Below are 18,506 nucleotides of genomic sequence, written 5' to 3' on the forward strand. Positions count from 1 at the left end.
TGTGGGGTCCTGAGAACAGAGTTTGAGAACCACTGCGATTGGGAATATGGATTGCAAGCTACACTGGGACAAGTACTGGTATGAAGGAATGAAATATTCTCTGTAAAGCGCTGTGTAATATGTATGCACTATATAAGTAACTTTTAATAAATGAATAATAAACTGGCCATCCAAAGCAGCACAAGGTGCATGAACAGTTTTACGGAGAACAGAGATGTTCGAAGGAACATTTAGTAAAACTTAAAGTAGCCAATAAGGGGTTTGCTTTCATTTTTCAGACTGTACTAGAATATCATTCAGATCTGTGATAGGTATAGGCAACTGCAGACTTTTTGGTTACCTCTGGAAGTTCAAAAATGGCTCCCATAGTATTCCACAATTGCCAACATTTTAAAATTGCTCCACAGCAGATTGCCTGGAAACTATCACATACACACATTGTTTCAGGGAACCTAAAAGCATTAAGGCCCCCACACACGGTACTAGTCTTTAAATTATATGGCCGTTTTCTACTGATTGGAACGACATATTGTTAAAAAGTGCAGTGTATGGGCATGATAACGAAGCTGATGCGCGCTCTGGCTGTCGTTGATCGTGGTCGCTAATCTCTTGCATGCAGAAAGATCTCGACCTGTCTTTCAGAATTTGGCACACATCATTCAGTGAGTACGCACAATGAACGATGTTATGGACGATGTCGTCAATTTTCCTGGCCACTCCCTTCCATTTGTACCAGCCGACGGGGAGACAGAAGATGCATCGTGAGGTTGTTTGCTGCCAAACGATATATCGTTAACAACCCATCTATATTGTTTGATCGTTTGTACAATCGTTCCATGTGTACACACTATATAGTTTGTAAGGGAGTGTACAGGAGTTCAAGGGAAATCACTAACTAGATCATTACCTACATCTAAAGATTATCTGTCCAACCAGCCAACTAGTTGATTGGTTGGAATGAAAATCTGGTAACGTATGGGAATAAATGATGATCAGCAATTTGCTCCTAAATGCCAGAAAACAGATGAAAATGGTCGTTCAGACAAGTTTGTTAAATGTGATCTAAACAATTTGATCAAAACTTGTCTGACTGACCATTTTCATCTGTTTTCTGGCATTTAGGAACAAATTGTTGATCATCTTTTAATCCCAGTCCTTACCATATTTTCATTCCAACCAATCAACAAGTTGGCTGGTTGGATGTAAGTTGGTCTAGTGTGTGGCCAGCTTTACCGTGTGTACCCAGCTTTACACTCCCCATTATGTCATATATGCTGGATTCAATAATAGTGCACGTTTCACTGTAGATATCCTAATTTTCTACAATTACCGATGTGAAAAGCCTGAAGTGTAAATATAGAGGGCAAGAACGGCTTCCAACATGCAGAAAAATAGAGCGTTATTGTGCAATCAATAAAAAAACAACAACAAAGCTGACGTATTTGCACACAAGGGGGTTAATTCATCCAGGCTCGACTAATACCCCTTTTACACCGGAGCTAAAACCCGGGTTTTTGAAGGGTTAACCCGGGCAGCTCCTTGGTGTAAAAGGGGAGAGGGTTGGATCGCCAGGTCGAGTGACCCGGCAATCCAACCCAGGTAACTAGCAGGGTTTAACACGGGCGTAGCCCGTGAAACCCTGCTGTGAGAACAGCGCACTCCAGGTCACGATGACCTGGAGTGTGCTGCTAGCGGGCCGATTGGTCCGGCTTCAGTGGCGCTTGGAGATGACGTCATCTCCAAGCGACCACTTTCACTCCGGAAAAGCCTGGTCTATGCAGACCCGACTGCGATGTGAGTGGTGCAGACTCTGGAATATCCGGAGTCGGCGCTGGCAAAATTCCGGGTCTGATCCGGATAGGAACTGTGTTCCAACTCCGGGTCAGATCCTGAATGTAGGTGGAAAAGGGGTATAAGTCACGCCCGCGTGATAGGGCGGATATATCCTGTCCTTTACAGTACCATATGACTCAGATTTTTGTTCTCTGCCCAGCAGGTCTGGGCAAGATCGGGCAGAGAGGGGGAAAACTGTGTTACTGCTAGTGGCGTTTCCACACTGTTACAACAGCAACTCGTCCCTTTGCATCTAACTGAATTGACCCCGTGGAGTTAATTATTTTTCCATGGGGTTTTGGTCCTAGCTGCCATTAACGGTTCGCAATTACCATGACAACCACAGTATGTTGATATATAACCGTGAGTAGAGGCACTTTGGGACAATCATAGCATTAAACTCCACCCCTTCTTTCTGCTGCTTTCACATGACCATAGACGAGCTTTAGTCAGTGACTTAGGAGACACTTTTTTTTTTTTTTTTTAGCGCCGTGGTAGCCATAAATAACTAAGGCCCCCATTTATTAACGAGTTTTATCACCAAAATGAGTGATAAATTTCACTATGTATGATAAATGGTGCTCCAGCCAATCAGCTCCCAACTGTCATTTTACTAACACATGACAGTTGGGAGCTGATTGGCTGGAGCACCATTGAAAGCACAGTGACATTTATCACTCGTTTTGGTGATAAAACTCGTTAATAAATAAGGCCCTAAGCTTGAAAAAGCCCCCAGTTGTGGAGCGAAACTAGTCGATGAGGGAGAGACCATTTAGTTTAAATTTTTGGATCATCACAGCACAGGAAATTTCAGAACTTATTGGATATTGGGGCAGATGTATGAAGCTCTGCAAAGTGATAAAGTGGAGAGTGATAAATGACCAGCCACTCAGCTCCCAACTGTCATTTTACAGGCTGTGTTTGAAAAATGACAGTTGGGAGCTGATTGGTTGGTTGTTTATCACTCTCCACTTTATCACTTCCCAGAGCTTCATACATCTGCCCCATTGTGCCTTATCAGCTAATGAGCACCCAGTGCATATATAGTTAGCCTTATACAAAGACTAAAGCAATATTAAGGTTGGTTCACCACGCCCCCAACTACCTGTCGACAGAGACAAGCCATTTGCAGTGAGAGTGCAAGCCACGCACTGCAGCAGGGTTTGCGGTAGAAGACGGTGGTGCACACTACGTTCCCTGCTATACGGAGGTAACTGGGACTTGTCTTACACCACGACCGCATTTGGTCCTGTGAGCGGTAACATATACACTACCGGACTCCGTAAGTGAATGGGGCATTATGTGATGTGACTCTGTTACACTGATCAATACGTTTAAACAATAGCCCATATCTACGGGCATTATAATAAAGGCATATCCAGGTGTTATATCCATTTCACTCAAATCATCTAACAATAATGGCTTTGAGCGATTAGTGTCTGTGTATTTGCCATTTTATTATTGCTGGATACGAGGGAGCATCAACCTGCATTTGTGGATTATTCCCATTATATGGGTGAACAACTAAACACTTATGCTGGGCATACACTATACAATTATCTGTCCAATCTGGATGGTTGCAATGAAAATCTGGTAATGTATGGGAGCAAATGACAATCGCTCATTTGCTCACAAACACTGACTGTCAAAAGTTGTCATTCAGACAAGTTGGTTAAAACAAATAAGTGTAACCATTTAGAACAATAATTTTTGTCCATTTTCTAGGTGTTTAAGACCATATGGTCGATTGTCCTTGGCTCCCATACATTACCAGATTTTCATTCCAACCAGCCAGATTGGACAGATGTCTGACAGATAATTGGCGAGTGTATGCCCAGTATAAATTATACAATCTTTACAAGCTTGCAGTCATCGAGTGAATACTTATAGGATTATATCTCTTAAAGTGACCTTGTTTCTATTTTTAGTAATTGATTTTATTATTCAATTGTGTATACAAATACGAGAGATATTTATCTGTTCCTGATGCGATGATACATTTTGAATAGATTATGCTGTTCGTTTGTTGTACTTCAATATTATTTTATTGAAATAAATAAGTGATACTGAGGAAGCCTTTTGTACCCTTATTGCTAATTCTATCAAACATAAGTTTACGTTTATTATTGGTTGTCGATCCCCAGCGCAGTCCATTTGCGTGTTTTGTGGTATAACCATAACTAACTAAACCACAAATCAATTTTGCAAAAGGAAAACAGTAATTTTATGTGGAGATTTCTCCTATACGTTTCTACCAGCTCAAATTAAAGGGGTAGAAAACTTACTGGAAAATAATAAAAAACATTCTATGTGAAATTGTAGTTTTAAAGAATGGGACCTTTCAAGTGTTCTTATTCTGACATTTGCTGCTTTTTTCCCCACATAACTGAACAAATAAATCAAGTGTACAGCCACAGAAATGTAATGAAACTCAAAAGAGCGTTTAGGCAAACAAAAGATTTATTAAAAAATCTGAAGTGCATAGCACTCACCCAGAATTATTTGTTGTGGTTTAATACTCCAACATTTTCCATACCTCCCCACCGAAACCCACAACATTTTGGCTTCTGCATTCATAACATGTAATGTGGTTGAGTCCCTTACTGAACAGCTGAACATAGCTTTGGCTGTTTACATATTGATTATATCGTCGCACAACAAAAATAAAAAATTACAGAATAAATAAACAAAACAAAAACTACGTAGTGTTTTTAAAGTCAAATCCTGCTGCCTTCTAAAAATAAAATAGGAAAAAAAAACAAAAACTGTACAGACGTAATGTATGTGGGCATCAACCCCAATATTTCTTAACTGCTCCATTTCACTCCAAAGAACAACTCCAGTGTTAGTAATTAGCTAGTACGTTCTAGAGTAGTTGGTGGGGAAAATAAACAAAAATACAAATACACACAGCTCTTAACACTAAACTAAATTTCCTAAAAGTATTATCATCCGGCTCACATGTTAGCTGTTATTCAAGTTAGGACGGAGCTTCAGAGCATTGAGGTAGTTAAATAAAGACACTTATGAAGTCCTCAGACTGGAATGCTACTCTATTATAAAATGAGGATCCTTACTGTTTCGGCACTTCTCGATTAAACATAATCTTTCTAAACAAACTGTAAATACAATTTTATCATGATTGAAAAGGCTGAATGGGATTTACAAACCACATTAAGAAAAGAAAATATAACAACAAACCTTAATAAAATAGAAAATTTTACAACTCTATAATATTTGGACTCCCATGACGGCAAGATTGAAATAGTTCCTTTAATCCTATGGCTGAAAGCATTGGTCTCCAAAATGGGGAACATAAACCATTAAATATATATAGCTATAGGTTGTGTTTTCTTGTCCTGTACAGACTCAAATGGCTTTACTATATAAGATCACCTGTGTGCATCACGTGGGGGCACAAACTATACTTCAGGCAATGCCGTCCGTGTGTGGAACGCAAAAGGCTGAAGTCTAAGTTTTGGTCGGTTTAATTTGGCTTGTAAAGTCGTTACACAAACTATAATCTACTGCATCATATCCTTATCTAAAAAATATCAAGAGGGCTTGCTACAGAATTTCCATGCATCGTGTAGGGTGCTCAGTTAGACAGCTGGATGCAGCCAGTCTAAAGGGGCTGAAGAGCAGCACAAAATTAGACAAAAGCAAAACCATATATATGTAGGTCTAACCCTATGTTAAGTAAAACACCAGCAGCATGAATGATAGCAAGTTATATATTATATCCCTGAGTTAGTGTGATATATTGCATAAAAGAAAAAAAAAAAATGAATAATAATAATAAAATGAGGTATAATGGAACTGTTGTAACAGAACTTTTCAAAAAGTTTACCAGTAGAGAATGCTATAACTAACCGTACATCCGATAAATAAGCACCGCAGTGGGCGTTTGTAATTTAGCTGCACTAAGTATCACGGAGGTGATTTGCAGAGTAGTTTGTGCGGGAATAGTGGATCACATCATCACGCAACATCGCTAAACATTAATACTGTAAATCTCCTTCATAAATTACGGATGTATTCTATAGAAAGGAAAATAAAAATAAAAAAAAATATATATATCATCGACAGATTCCCTGAAGATTACGGTGGTCGGACAGTTCTTTAGCACCAGTAAGTGGTTTGGCTTAGGAGTCCCATGTTGAAAAGATCTCAGACCTTCTTGTAACAATGGAGCTCTCTTTATCAAAAGCACAAAAACAAAAATATGAACTGAAGAATTCACAGCATGTATTTTTAAGAGTAGGAAGAAAAAGTTTCAGAAGACGTTCATCACCTCTCGAAGCACTGCGTTATACAGGAGTAGTGTCCATTCAGAGGAAACCCTCGGTTGTAAGACACCCCAATACACGGTTTCACTTCTATGGGGACGGCGGCTATAGAAACACTGGCAGCAGTCTGTAGGTGCGCCCGTGGCTGCACACTGGTTGTTGTCAAGGCTGAGGAACATGCTTGGAGGGGGAAAGCGGACGTGTGGGCCGTAGACACGATCTGCTGGCAGCTCGACTGTTGGGGAGCTGGATGGTGGAACTGCAGTTGGTGCTGTGAATGCAGGAATTGGGGAATGTGTTGCTGAATATGGGCCTGTGGTGGGGCTGGGGACTGGGGCGGAAATAAGCATGGTGGCGCCGAGTGGCCCAGCTGCGATTTGTGCTTGTTGGCTTCTTTCACGTCATTGTCGTGTGCACTAGAAGAAACGGAAGATCATGAGAACAGCATCACAATATATGGTCACATTGGACATACTACTTACATGTACAGTAAATAGAGCGATCTTAGAACACAAGTGAATTTTTAAATATGTATAAAACAAATGTAGATTATACTTCATGAATTATGCTCAGTGAGGTCATTATAGTATTAAGAGTGTGAGTTTTCCTATAGCCATATCTCCAAAGTGCCAGGGTAGGTGCAAATTTTCCTGTAGCTTTGTCTACGATGTGCCAGGGTGGCATCGCTGAGAGGCCCTGCTACGATTTGTGCCGCTAGGCCACTCATCCTCCAATGAGCCGGGATGCGTGCGCTTTTTTTGTAGCTACATGGTTTCCGGTAGCTGCGTTTACCATGTATCAATGTTCCTATGGTTTTAGTTAATAGTTTATTTTTCTAAAATTAAAATTGGTGTTATTAGTGAAATTTACTGGTATTAATTATACATATTTTAGTTACACTAGAGCTCCTTAACCTATATCGCACTCCATGGGATTAATCAAATATCCAATCAATTATACACACAAAATAAAAATAAATAAAAGCACATAAAATCAAACACAGGAGAGAAAAAATAAAATAATAAACACCAGATATTCAGACATAAAACACTGTACAAAAGGCCACTCCTCAAACAAAGTAGCAAAACCAGGCTCTGGAATGACACTTGTGGTGTTGGTAGTAAACAGTCTATCCTACCGTTCAGGTCGGTTGCTATATAGAGATTCTGCGCCTCCATAGGCTGGTGCATTCTCCAATGGTGCGACTGATGTGCACCGATGGTGCATCTTGATACGCACAGCGACGGAGCAGAGCCGCAGACCATGGGCATCAGGGGTGTATCTAGGTGTCTGAGCGCCCCTGGCAAAGTAAGGGACTAGCGCCCCCCTTGTTGTCAGTTAGTAAACAGACATCATGGTGTCTGTATGCGCAGTGAGGCCCCCCCTCTTCTCCACCCTCTCGTCTGTCACTGATGCCTCTCACCGTGTATGTAAGTATGTGCTGGGAGTTGTGTTACACTACCTCATATATCACTCTACAATCCCCTATACTGTAAATAATAAAAATAACTCCAAATTCAGTGTGTTCATAATGGATAATTAAATTAACACTGCCTCCCTACAGCAACACTGCCAGTCTGCAGTCTTCCCAGAGGATCACTTACCATTACCAGCCTGCTTTCTCATGCTGGTGCTTACTGTTCCCACAGTCACATGGTGGCCGCCATGGAGGAGGAGCGGATCCTACTTCTGCTGAACTGTGAGGAAGAGTCACCGGTGAGGAAAGGTAAGGCGCCGTGCGCTGTGCCGCCGCACATCCCAGTCATCAGACATCTCTGGTCCTCACTCTGCAGCCGCACAGGCACAGCTCAGAGGGCAGTGCCATAAGCGTAGTTTCCACACCAGCAGCTGATGATGATGATGATGAATGAGGGTGTCCAGCCCAGTGGGAAGTGCCCTGATCTTTTGGTGGCCCTAATCCTGCTCCTCCTCAGCTACTCTTTGCTTTACACACACGCACGGTAATTGCAGGCACGGTGTGACATCATCACGTCACGCCGTGCCTGCAATTAGTGGACTGGAAAGCCCGTTGATTTAGGCAGCCTGGGCCGGCAGTTGTAGGGCAGATGAAGTTCAGGTCAGAACGGGAGCTGCTAGTCTTCTTAGTTCTCCCAGTCCTGGGAGGGAAGGGGAGTTTCTGGCCACGGGTGGCACTATCGGGCGGCTCCGGCGCCCCCCATCGGCCCGCGCCCCTGGCGAGTGCCATCCTGGCCAATAGGGAAATACGCCCCTGATGGGCATATCTGTATGCATACCATCGGCCGTGGCATAAAGACGCAAATCGAGCTGCAGCAAGAGACTAGCTATAGCAGTGGTCAGGAAACAGGGGTAAATTACCCCACATGGGGTAAAAATTTAATTCCTGGGAGTAATGGACAGACAGCCGGGCATGCATATGAATCACTCAGAATGATACATATGCATGCCCGGCTGTGCCGCAGGGAGGCTCTAAGCCGGACGCCCGCTGAGATGTTATTACCAGCGGGCGCCCGGCTCCTTCCCTGCAGCGCCGCGTTAGCCGGAGGCTGGAGTTCTCTTCTGAACTCCAGCTTCCGGCTCTCTCCATGCGCACTATGGAAGAGACGTCATGACGTCTCTTCCATAGTTCCGAGGAGCAGCCAGGCGGACAGGGCGGCGGCGGATGCTGGAGCGGGGATTAAGGCAAGTGTTTTATTTGTACAAGCGGCACTACAGGGGCATTATATGGGGGCACTACTATATGACTTCCTTACTTTCAAATCAAGGGGGTAACGTCGGCACATCTAAATATATTTTGGGGTAAAAGGTAAAAGGTAAAAAAAAAAAAAAAAAAAAAGTTCCCTGCTCTATAGCGTCCACCTCTGAATTGTTATGTGTGTACTATTTGTGGTGATATAAATTATATAAATAATAGATCATGGAGAATGCTTCACTTATGGAGCATTCATGGAGACAGTGCTGTAGCGCACTCCATATTTCAACATGAATCAGACTCATACACTTTGAGGTTCATACTTGTTTTACATACATATTTTAGGTGGCTTTGAAAATGGTAATTGGAGTTCGTAGAGATGAGCAGGGTGCATAACCTCACCTCCCACAATTTAATCATCTCAAACAAATCTTATTGACTTTTTTGACTGGGTGACTAAGGAAATAGATAAAGGGGGAGCAATAGATATAGCTTATCTAGACTTTAGTAAGGCTTTTTGACACTGTTCCACATCGCAGACTGTTAAATAAACTAGAAAGCATGGGATTGGATACAAAGATAGTTGAATGGATAAGATCATGGCTGCAGGATAGGAAACAGAGTTGTAGTAAACTGAGTGCAGACTCAAGAGGGAAATGTTACCAGTGGAGTAGCTCAGGGATCTGTACTTGGACCAGTGCTTTTTAATATCTTTATTTGTGACACTGCAAATGGTATTGAAGGGAAACTATGGCTTTTTGCAGATGACACATAGGTACGCAACAGGGTAGACACACCAGGAAGGGTAAAACAAATTATTGATGATCTAGGTAGACTAGAGGAATGGTCAAGAACGTGGCAACTACAGTTTAATGCCAAAAAATGCAAGATCATGCACTTGGGTCTCAAAAATCCAACAGCTAAATATAGTATTAATGGCACTATACTGGAAAGTACTGAAGAGGAAAGGGATCTGAGGGTGCCCACACACATATCGATATACTAACGATCAGACGATGTGTCAGATTTCCCTTGAAATTCTCCCTGGCGGCTCAGCACACGATATGCTGTCCAATCTTCATCCGATCTCCTGCAGCCAGACTTTTTTTATAGTGCATTGTGTCCTAGATTGTCAGATCTGCCGTCCTGCATGGCAGATCTGAAGATGCGATGTGCGACCTGCGGGGGCACGCATCGCATCATGATCGTGAGTGGGGACTCACGATTTGGGCATTTTTTACCCGATCTGACGTTCCAATGTGTCGGAATCGGCCAGATCTGGAAAAAAAAAAAAAAAAAAAAAAAAATCGCTATGTGTGTGGGCACCCTAAGTCACAGGTGACTTAAAGGCAAGCAAACATTGTAACAAAGTAATGAGGAAGGCAAGTCAGATGCTTGGTTGCATAGGGAGAGGAATCAGTAGCAGAAAGGAAGAAGTGATAATACCACTGTATAGGTCATTGGTACGTCCTCATCTCGAATACGGTGTTCAGTTCTGGAGACCATATCTCCAGAAGGATATGAATACATTAAAGACTGTACAAAGAAGGACAACTAAAATGGTGCAAGGTCTACACCACAAAACGTACCAGGAAAGACTAAAAGATCTTAATATGTATAGTTTGGAGCAGAGAAGGGAAAGTGGGGACAGGATAGAAACGTTCAAATATATAAAGGGTTTTAACAAGGTAAAGGAAGGCGACATTCTTCAAAGAAAGAGAAGTATTAGAACAAGAGGACATGTTCTGAATCTGGAGGGTGGTAGGTTCAGGGGAAATTTGAGGAAAAATGACATCACAGAAATGGTAGTGGACAAGTGGAATAGCCTCTACCACCTCTGATGGGAGGCTAAGACAGTAGAGCAATTTAAACATGCATGGGATGGACATAAGGATATCCTTCAGAAGTAACGATCAATAAGGGTTGAGGTAACAATATGTTTAAAAATGGGGCAGACTAGATGGGCCAAGTGGTTCTTATCTGCTGTCAAATTCTAAGTTTCTATCTATTGGCAGCACATTCATATCCTCCAGCCCCCAAGAGCACTGTCTTGAAGTGATCCTTGACTCCTCCCTCTCCTTCAAAGTACACATTTAGTACGTTTCGAAGTCCTGCCATTTCTATCTCAGAAATATTTCTAGGAGGAGACCCGCTCTCACCTTGGAAGCAACTAAGACCCTCATCCACTCACTGGTCATCTTGAGATTGGACTACTGTAATCGCCTCCTATCTGGCCTCCCTCACTCCCACCCCTCTCCAATCTGTCCTCAATGCTGTTGCTTGGCTTATCTTCCCCTCCAAACGTACTACATCTGCCTCCTCTCTCCTGCAAGCCCTACATGGGCTCCCCTTCCCTTTCAGAACCCAATTCAAGCTTCTCACACTCACTAACAAAGCCCTCACCCAATCCTCTTCCATTTACATCTCTGACCCTATCTCCCTTCACACACCCAGCCGATTCGCTCCACAAATGCACGCCATCTCTCCTGCCAACTGATTACTTCCTCCCACTCCCGCCTCCAAGATTTTGCCATGCTGCTCCCTACCTCTGGAACTCTCTCCCCCTCTCCACTAAACTTCAAACGGGCTCTCAAGACCCACTGCTTCATCAAAACTTTCCAACTCTCATCCTAAACCACTGCTCCATGCTCATTCCTCACTATCTACCTCATCTGTGTCACCCCTGTCTGCCTACCCCCCCCCCCCTTTAAATTGGAGGCTCTCACGAGCAGGGCCCTCTTCCCTCATGTGCTTTTCCTTTCCCTTTCCCTTACTTACACTATCTTAAAATCCCTACAATGGCACCTAACCTTTGATTGATACCATCCTGCTGCTTATTTGAGTGTTATTATCACAGATGTAGCAATGCAGTGAATACACACTGTTGTAAGTTGCGGGTGGGGAGCTGGGCACTGCTAGAGCAGGAGAACCCGCTGCCGCCCGCTGGGGTGAGACAGGGGAGGGGAGCACAGTGACCGTGCCACCGGGAGCCACATTAACTGGCGTGGATGAGTAGTGACCACCAGGGAGCTGCAGATCTACCAGCAGGGAAGAGAGAGAGACCGTGTGGCTGAGGGGGAGCTGCACCATTACTGGCAAGGTGAAGGCGAGTGACTGCATGGGATCTGCAGCACTGCCAGCAGGGAGTAGGAGAGTGATCGCTGGGGAGTTGCAGTACTGCTGACTGGGGAAGTAGAGTGTGTCCTCCAGGGAGCTGTACACTGCTGGCGAGGGGCTATTTATATTATTTCATTACAATGTCCTCCCAATATAATATTGTTAGAAATTGTGGGCACTCCTCTGTGTTACACTCTCTAAATGCACTGCTGTGTGTGGGCCACTATATTTATGGGGTACTCCTGTGTCTGATGCACTGTAAATATGACTGTCCCTAATCTCCTCCTTGCCCCAGCTGCTGTCTACCCTTACCCCCTCCCTACCCCCAGCACTGCCTGCCCCTTGCCACCAGTACTGCCCCAGCTGCCGTCTACCCTTACCCACAAATTTTTTTGCTTAAGGCGATCACTGCAATGTTTATAAGCCATGCATTGTTTTGTACTGTAAGTCACAGTTTTCTTGTCTTGCTCATTTATAGAGGTGCTGCAGAAACCTTGTGGTTCCATAAAAATAATAGGATGGTCCCCAGCAGCCAGTCATCCAAACATCATATACACAAACCGTATAAAAGGAAGGTAACAAGTCCAAATGCATCATGGATGCTTCCAGGTATATATACACATGGTAATATTAATGATACACAACAGAGTGAACATACTGAGGAACTTACATGAGTAATCTCTCAATGCAAGGCACAAGGATCTCCCAGGTATACACAGTGAGACGGTGGAGCCTTGTCGGCCAGGACGGAGAAAGCCGTAAGATAATGCGAGAAGCTCCAACGCACGCAGCAGCCACAAGTGATGGAATGTAATTTAAAAACATGTGATCTATCAGGAAAAGATAACAATATAATGTAACATACTCAATTTTAAAGAATAATTGTCACACTATCCTAAACGCAGGAGATGCAATTATAAATGCTCTACCTTGCAGAGACACTTCCAAGAAATAGTCTGCATATTTTGCCATGTAGATTTTGGTCTTCTCAAGGCAGATCATGGGCCAGCCGTCATGGAGGTCCGTGTCATGGACAGCAATGGACAAGTAGTAGTCTATAAAATGGGCAGGAGTCGGGAGGCACAGGTTCCACTCAAATGTTTCCAGCAGCAGGAGCTCCATATGCAGCAAGTTCTGTTTGGTTAGTACCAGGTTCATGTTGGTCATACATCCCAGGCTGTTCAGCTGGTCTAACTTTGGCACTCTATCTTCTTTGTCTTCAAATTTACCTGCGGTTCACATAAAAACGGCAAATGTGAGTCATGTTTCCAAAAGGAAATCTGGGGACAGTCTCAATAGCAAGACTTGTGCCACATACAAAGAAAATACATTTCAATTTCAAAACAATGAAAGACGTACACAGATCTTGTAGCCAACTGTATCCTGAAAATCCTGGATATATTATTCCAAAGTCTGTACCGATATACAAGTGGTTCTGAACCAGATTTGATCAATTGGGTCTACGGCTAATATTCCACTGCGACATGAACTTCCTGCAAGGAGCAACCGCTTTGCTGGTTACTATTTGTGATTACTTTTATTTCCGGGATGCTAAAGACACAGGCTATGAATCCGGTACAATCCTGGTAAATCCGGGATGCATAGCATACCTACCCTAACCTTTACATGCTAACGCTAATTCCCTAACAATCCTAACCCCGTCCCCTAACACAAAGCACTAAAACAACCCTAATACCCAAAAACTAATACTATAACCCCTAACCCAACCATAACCTCAATACCCTAATCTAAACCCCAAAATTAACCCTAATACCCTATCCTTAAAAAGGGTAGAATGGATAGGCCGTGTGGTTCTTATCTGCCGTCAAATTCTGTTTCTATGACATTAAACGGGTATCACAGAAATGTCAACTTTAGCCGCAACACATTATATACATGAACAAAGTCCGTCAACAGAGCATTTCATTGTGATTATTGGATTGACGTTCCGATGAACACTCATTATATTGTTACCACATTTTAGCAAATGGCCTTATGTGAAACTGTAAGTAACAGATGCCATTGTGACAAAGGGGCTTTCAAAATAAAATAAAAAAAATTAATAATGAGAAGCGACGACCGAAGGCAGATTGCTGTGACTAAGTGTTTAGCATGCAACACAATACATTCATTCTATGCACAAAACACACGTTATTCAGCAACGCACATACCGATCACACATCTAACACACAGCCATTGCACTAAGGCACCTTATAGCCCAATACACCATTACATGTACTTTGTGTGAAGGCAAGCCAATTACTGAATGCAGGACAGGTTCCCATTGTCTGTGCGTAGCAAGACTGGGGACAACATGCAGTAAAAAATGTGCCATTCTTCTTATTTTGTATGTTAAACAATGGAATTTTTGTTCTTTTTTTTTTTAAAGAGAACCACCCCCTATAAAGTAGTGAGCTATATCATTGTGTGAACCGTCCCCCCCTACAATGCTATAATGAAAAGTAAACAACAAGGTGGTCTTATGTTAAATGATTTACAGCATGCCCGGACGTGAGCGCATGCTCCAGGGGACTAGAGGCTGAAAATGCAGACGGGAAGTTGAACATGTAACCAGCTAACACATGTTAATTATCCATACATCAGAATAGATATTAATTCAAACAGGAATGTTGATCTTAGAAAATTCCCCCCGCCCCCATAAATAAGTAATAGTAGTGGTGAGTGCTGCCGGAAACACCGGAAGTCATGTGATCTCTCATTTTGTTATAGCGTTACTTTAAAAAGAAATTAAAATATTTTACAATGTTATCCAGAGCCTTTATTTTTGCATATATAAAAATATACTTCTTACTTGCTAAAAGCAAACAGGATAAAGCCACAATATGCAGCTGTTGGATGGAAATATCGTAACGGTCCATGAAGAGGTCCAGCAGGTATACAGCAAGATGACGGGCAGTCGGGCACAGCTTAAACCGATTACTGACAATGGCTATTAGGTCTGCAAAGTAGCGTCTTAGGTTCAGCTGGGGGGACTGGCCTTTGTAGGTTGGAAGCTTCAATTCCTATGTAAACAGAAGACAGCAAATGGGTAATTTGAGCCATAAGGCAACTGCACGGAATGAGTTCTGTATGGTCTGCAGCTCCTATACAAATTACCTTTTCCACAGTAAAGCAATACAATAAGCCACACTACACATAAGACACACGTGTATGACAATAAAATAGGCTACTTGATTCTAGACAACTACTTCCTATACATAGAACACCCAAAGTGCACATATGCGCCATGTAGATGTGCTAGTACTGGGGTTAAAGTTTAAATAAAGGGATGAAAATCTGTTCAGTTCTTCCAAATATAACAGATGTAACATGGGCTAAATCTGCACTGTCCTGCATTCATGTTTATGAGGCTCAGGACTAGCACTTCTACAATACGCTGTTTCGCATAAGCCGCTAGACTGAATATTCCTTGTTTACACGCAGGGTCACCTGACACTATAAATGAAGATGAACATTGTCAGATGCTCATATTCAATGCACCCAATGACTAAATGGCATGTATTACTATGGTAGCATATTGAACCGTACTTTGGCATTTCCAATCTAGCCCACAGACAATGTGCTCTGCAATAGGTAAGAATGGCATTTGTAACTGCCAGTCATTGATGGACTTTTAACTAGGTACCGTACTTCATCCTTCCTGAATGCCGATTTACTGACCAGAGAAACCAAATACAGATGTGTCCTCTTGCATCCTTGCCGCTTGCGCTGCAAACGTGCGCAGGTATCGCGCCATGCGATTTGCCGTGGCTGCGCACGTCACAGTACACCATGCTGCTCGCTGCGTTCGCGCCAAGCAATCCTATGGGTCTCGGATGTGAACACAGCACGCGCATCCACTCTCAGGTGCGTGACATGCACCATACGTGGCACGATTTGCCGCACAACTTGCGAAGATACAAGAGGACATATATCTGTATACAGACCCAGGATATATAAAAAACTAAATTGAGAAACAAGCATAATAATTTAACAGCTAACGAAGATGAATCACAAAAATAAAAATAATTATAATATATATATAATTGTTTTTGTAAGTACAGCTTAAAGCAAGTCACATATACAGACACAGAGTATTCTAAACTTCTCACAATACATCCTTTTATTTTAGGTTTAACATGCCTTAGGACTAATTGAGTTGCGCAGATTAAAGATGTGGCTGGGCTGTGCAGAACAGCAATTCATCAAATTAATGTGGGTAACCACGGCAACCTAATCCACTCCACCGAGCTGCACAAGAAATTAAGTGGAGAAGCCAAAATAAAACTTATTTTCTATTTGATTTTAACTGTGGTTTATACAAAAAATAGGGATGCAAAGAAGAAACCAAAATGTTAAAACTTTTAATTGCAGATCACAAAAAAGCAGAGGTATAAAAGCTTTCACCAACTTTACACGGGACACTTGTGGCAAGAAAAAAAAAAAAAAAAAAAAAAAAAAAAGGAAGCCATTTGGAATTGCTAGCCAGTTCGCAGTCTTCAGAGACATCCCCCAGTCTGCTGTTGAATAACAAAAGGATTTAAACCGTGAAAATATATTTGCAGCAGCAGCACACCAGCCTGGTCAGAAAGTATTCTCCAACACAAATGCCCTAAAGGAAACTGCAGACTCCCTGCTACTTAACACTGGAGTGTGATCCAAAGCTTTGGGAAGTAACCAGCTGGCCTCAACTCAGACACAGCCAGCAGACCAACAAGACAATAAAACACCAAGGATCTTCCCTTCAGCAACATCATTCACAGAGCGCTGGGGCACGGACAACAGATCTGCCCCCCACACTGACACTTTAATACAATTGCAAAAATAACAAAGATCATGAAAGAAAAAAAAAAAAAAGGAGAATGAGAAAGTCATTACAGATTAAATAAATATATATATATATATATATATATATATATATATATATATATATCACAATTCTGTTATTTTATAGTTATACATATCTCTTTGCCCCACAGCATACATGTCTACTTATTTAATGTTATTTGTGGGTTCAGTTATATGTATTAAAAAAAAATTTAAATAAATGCATTTAAGGCAAGCATGGGTCTTTCCAGGAAATGCTATAAAAAAATAAATATATTATTTATTTATTTTTTTTTTTTTTAAAGTTTTTTTTTTGCAAAGAAAGATAAAAAAGTGCAGGATGTGAAACTTACTTTATACCGGAGAGTCTGATGGATGTCTGCAGCCAGCTGTCCCTTCCACCACAACCCTTCCAGCTCCATGGCATGGGGAAGTCAATAAAGCAATTTGCAGAACTAGTCTACAAGAGGGAAAAAGAAGGTTTTAAATTTTCCCATAAACTACCCGGACATAGCTGACTAAGCCCAACAGCCTACTCACCCAAACTTTTACATACAAAAGAGCTCCTCAGAGGGGAACTGCTAATACAACAAAGTCTCCCCTGCCTTATTTGCACTTAATTAAAATCCCACCAATAGTTGTTTTTTTTTTAACCCTTTAGTCACTTAAATAGATAACTCCCTGGCCCATCACACCTGCAATGCTAATTGGCATTGTAATGAAAGCAATACTTTGCTGCTGCAGTATGGATCTACGCCAATCAGCAGTGCATAAGAAGATACAATATATTTAACACACTAATAATGCAAGTGGGGGGTAAAGCCAGGGCATAAATGACATTAATGCGTATGAAGAACCAGTGATCCCCATAGGCATAGATCATGGATTGGCTGCAGCGTTTAGGGCATGCTGCAAGCTGCAGATTATAGGGATGATCACTTCCAGACACTACATCTGCGCCTATAATGCAATCAGCCCGGTAAGCAGGTTGCATTTGGTCCATACGTATCCTCTTATGGGAGAGATATATCCTGCAATGGACAAGATGTGATATAAATGCACCAAGCAGGCTCCGGGCTGGGAGCAGAGCAGCCAACAAAGCTCCCCGGCAGAGCCCACACTCCCCTGGGAAGTTGCATGCAAAGTCCCCGGCACCGACCTCAGTCAGTGATCACCTCCCGAGCGCATATCGTGTCCCGTCCAGCTTCCCGCTGCCCCGGCCCCGTCCATCAATCGACCAGGCTTCCCCCATCCATTGTTAAAGGGCAGAGCCGACTGTATACAAAGCCTCAGCTCGGACACATGCCGTTGGGGAGCTACGCCAATAGAGAGCGCTCTTACAAAAGCGGCTTCCGCCTCCCACCAACCGCAGGGCGGCTCTCACACACGGGGCTAGAAAACGCATCGCCGCACCTCGATACAGTTTTGAGTCCAATAAGTTCCCGTAGGTGCCTGTGGGTGGCAGATGCATGCCCACGTCACGCAGAGACCGGTGCTTGGGGATGTTCAGGCGGTGGGCGGGGCGTGGTTTTCTGTTGGGTGACGCCCCGGGGAAATGTATCGCCGGTGGGCGGGGCTTGGTCTCAGAGAGCGAGCTCAGAGCCAGCTGTTCTGTGAGGGGATGAGGCGGGCAGGCAGCTCCCTGTGGGTCACCTAGGGACAAGGCATTCACGGGGTGTCATGGCTACCTCACTGTTATGTCATAGATGTCAGTCCATGGATTGCCCTTCTTGCGGCAAATGTACCACTACTGTAGCAAAAATACAGCA

At 42.8% G+C, this 18,506-nt stretch overlaps 1 protein-coding gene across 4 annotated transcripts; it reads right to left on the reverse strand.

Moving 5' to 3' along the window:
* Positions 1-4,275: 4,275 nt before the first annotated feature.
* On the reverse strand, positions 4,276-18,243 carry CCNJ (cyclin J). 4 transcript variants are annotated; one of them, XM_088476995.1, is made up of 6 exons: positions 18,151-18,243; positions 17,091-17,197; positions 14,723-14,933; positions 12,840-13,139; positions 12,581-12,740; positions 4,276-6,538 (listed from the first exon to the last, which is right to left on the reverse strand). In XM_088476995.1, exons 2-6 carry the CDS (start codon positions 17,157-17,159, stop codon positions 6,124-6,126), a joined length of 1,155 nt encoding a protein of 384 aa, XP_088333121.1. In that variant the 5' UTR covers positions 17,160-17,197; positions 18,151-18,243; the 3' UTR covers positions 4,276-6,123. The 4 variants fall into 4 exon arrangements, with proteins under 4 accessions (XP_088333121.1, XP_088333123.1, XP_088333124.1 ...); XM_088476997.1 differs by lacking the exon at positions 18,151-18,243 and adding an exon at positions 18,079-18,140; XM_088476998.1 differs by lacking the exon at positions 18,151-18,243 and adding an exon at positions 17,897-18,058.
* Between the last annotated feature and the right edge of the window lie 263 nt (positions 18,244-18,506).

This window comes from Taudactylus pleione, unplaced genomic scaffold (genome assembly GCF_031769625.1).
Source record: "Taudactylus pleione unplaced genomic scaffold, aTauple2 ptg000198l, whole genome shotgun sequence".
NCBI classification, from domain to species: domain Eukaryota; kingdom Metazoa; phylum Chordata; class Amphibia; order Anura; family Myobatrachidae; genus Taudactylus; species Taudactylus pleione.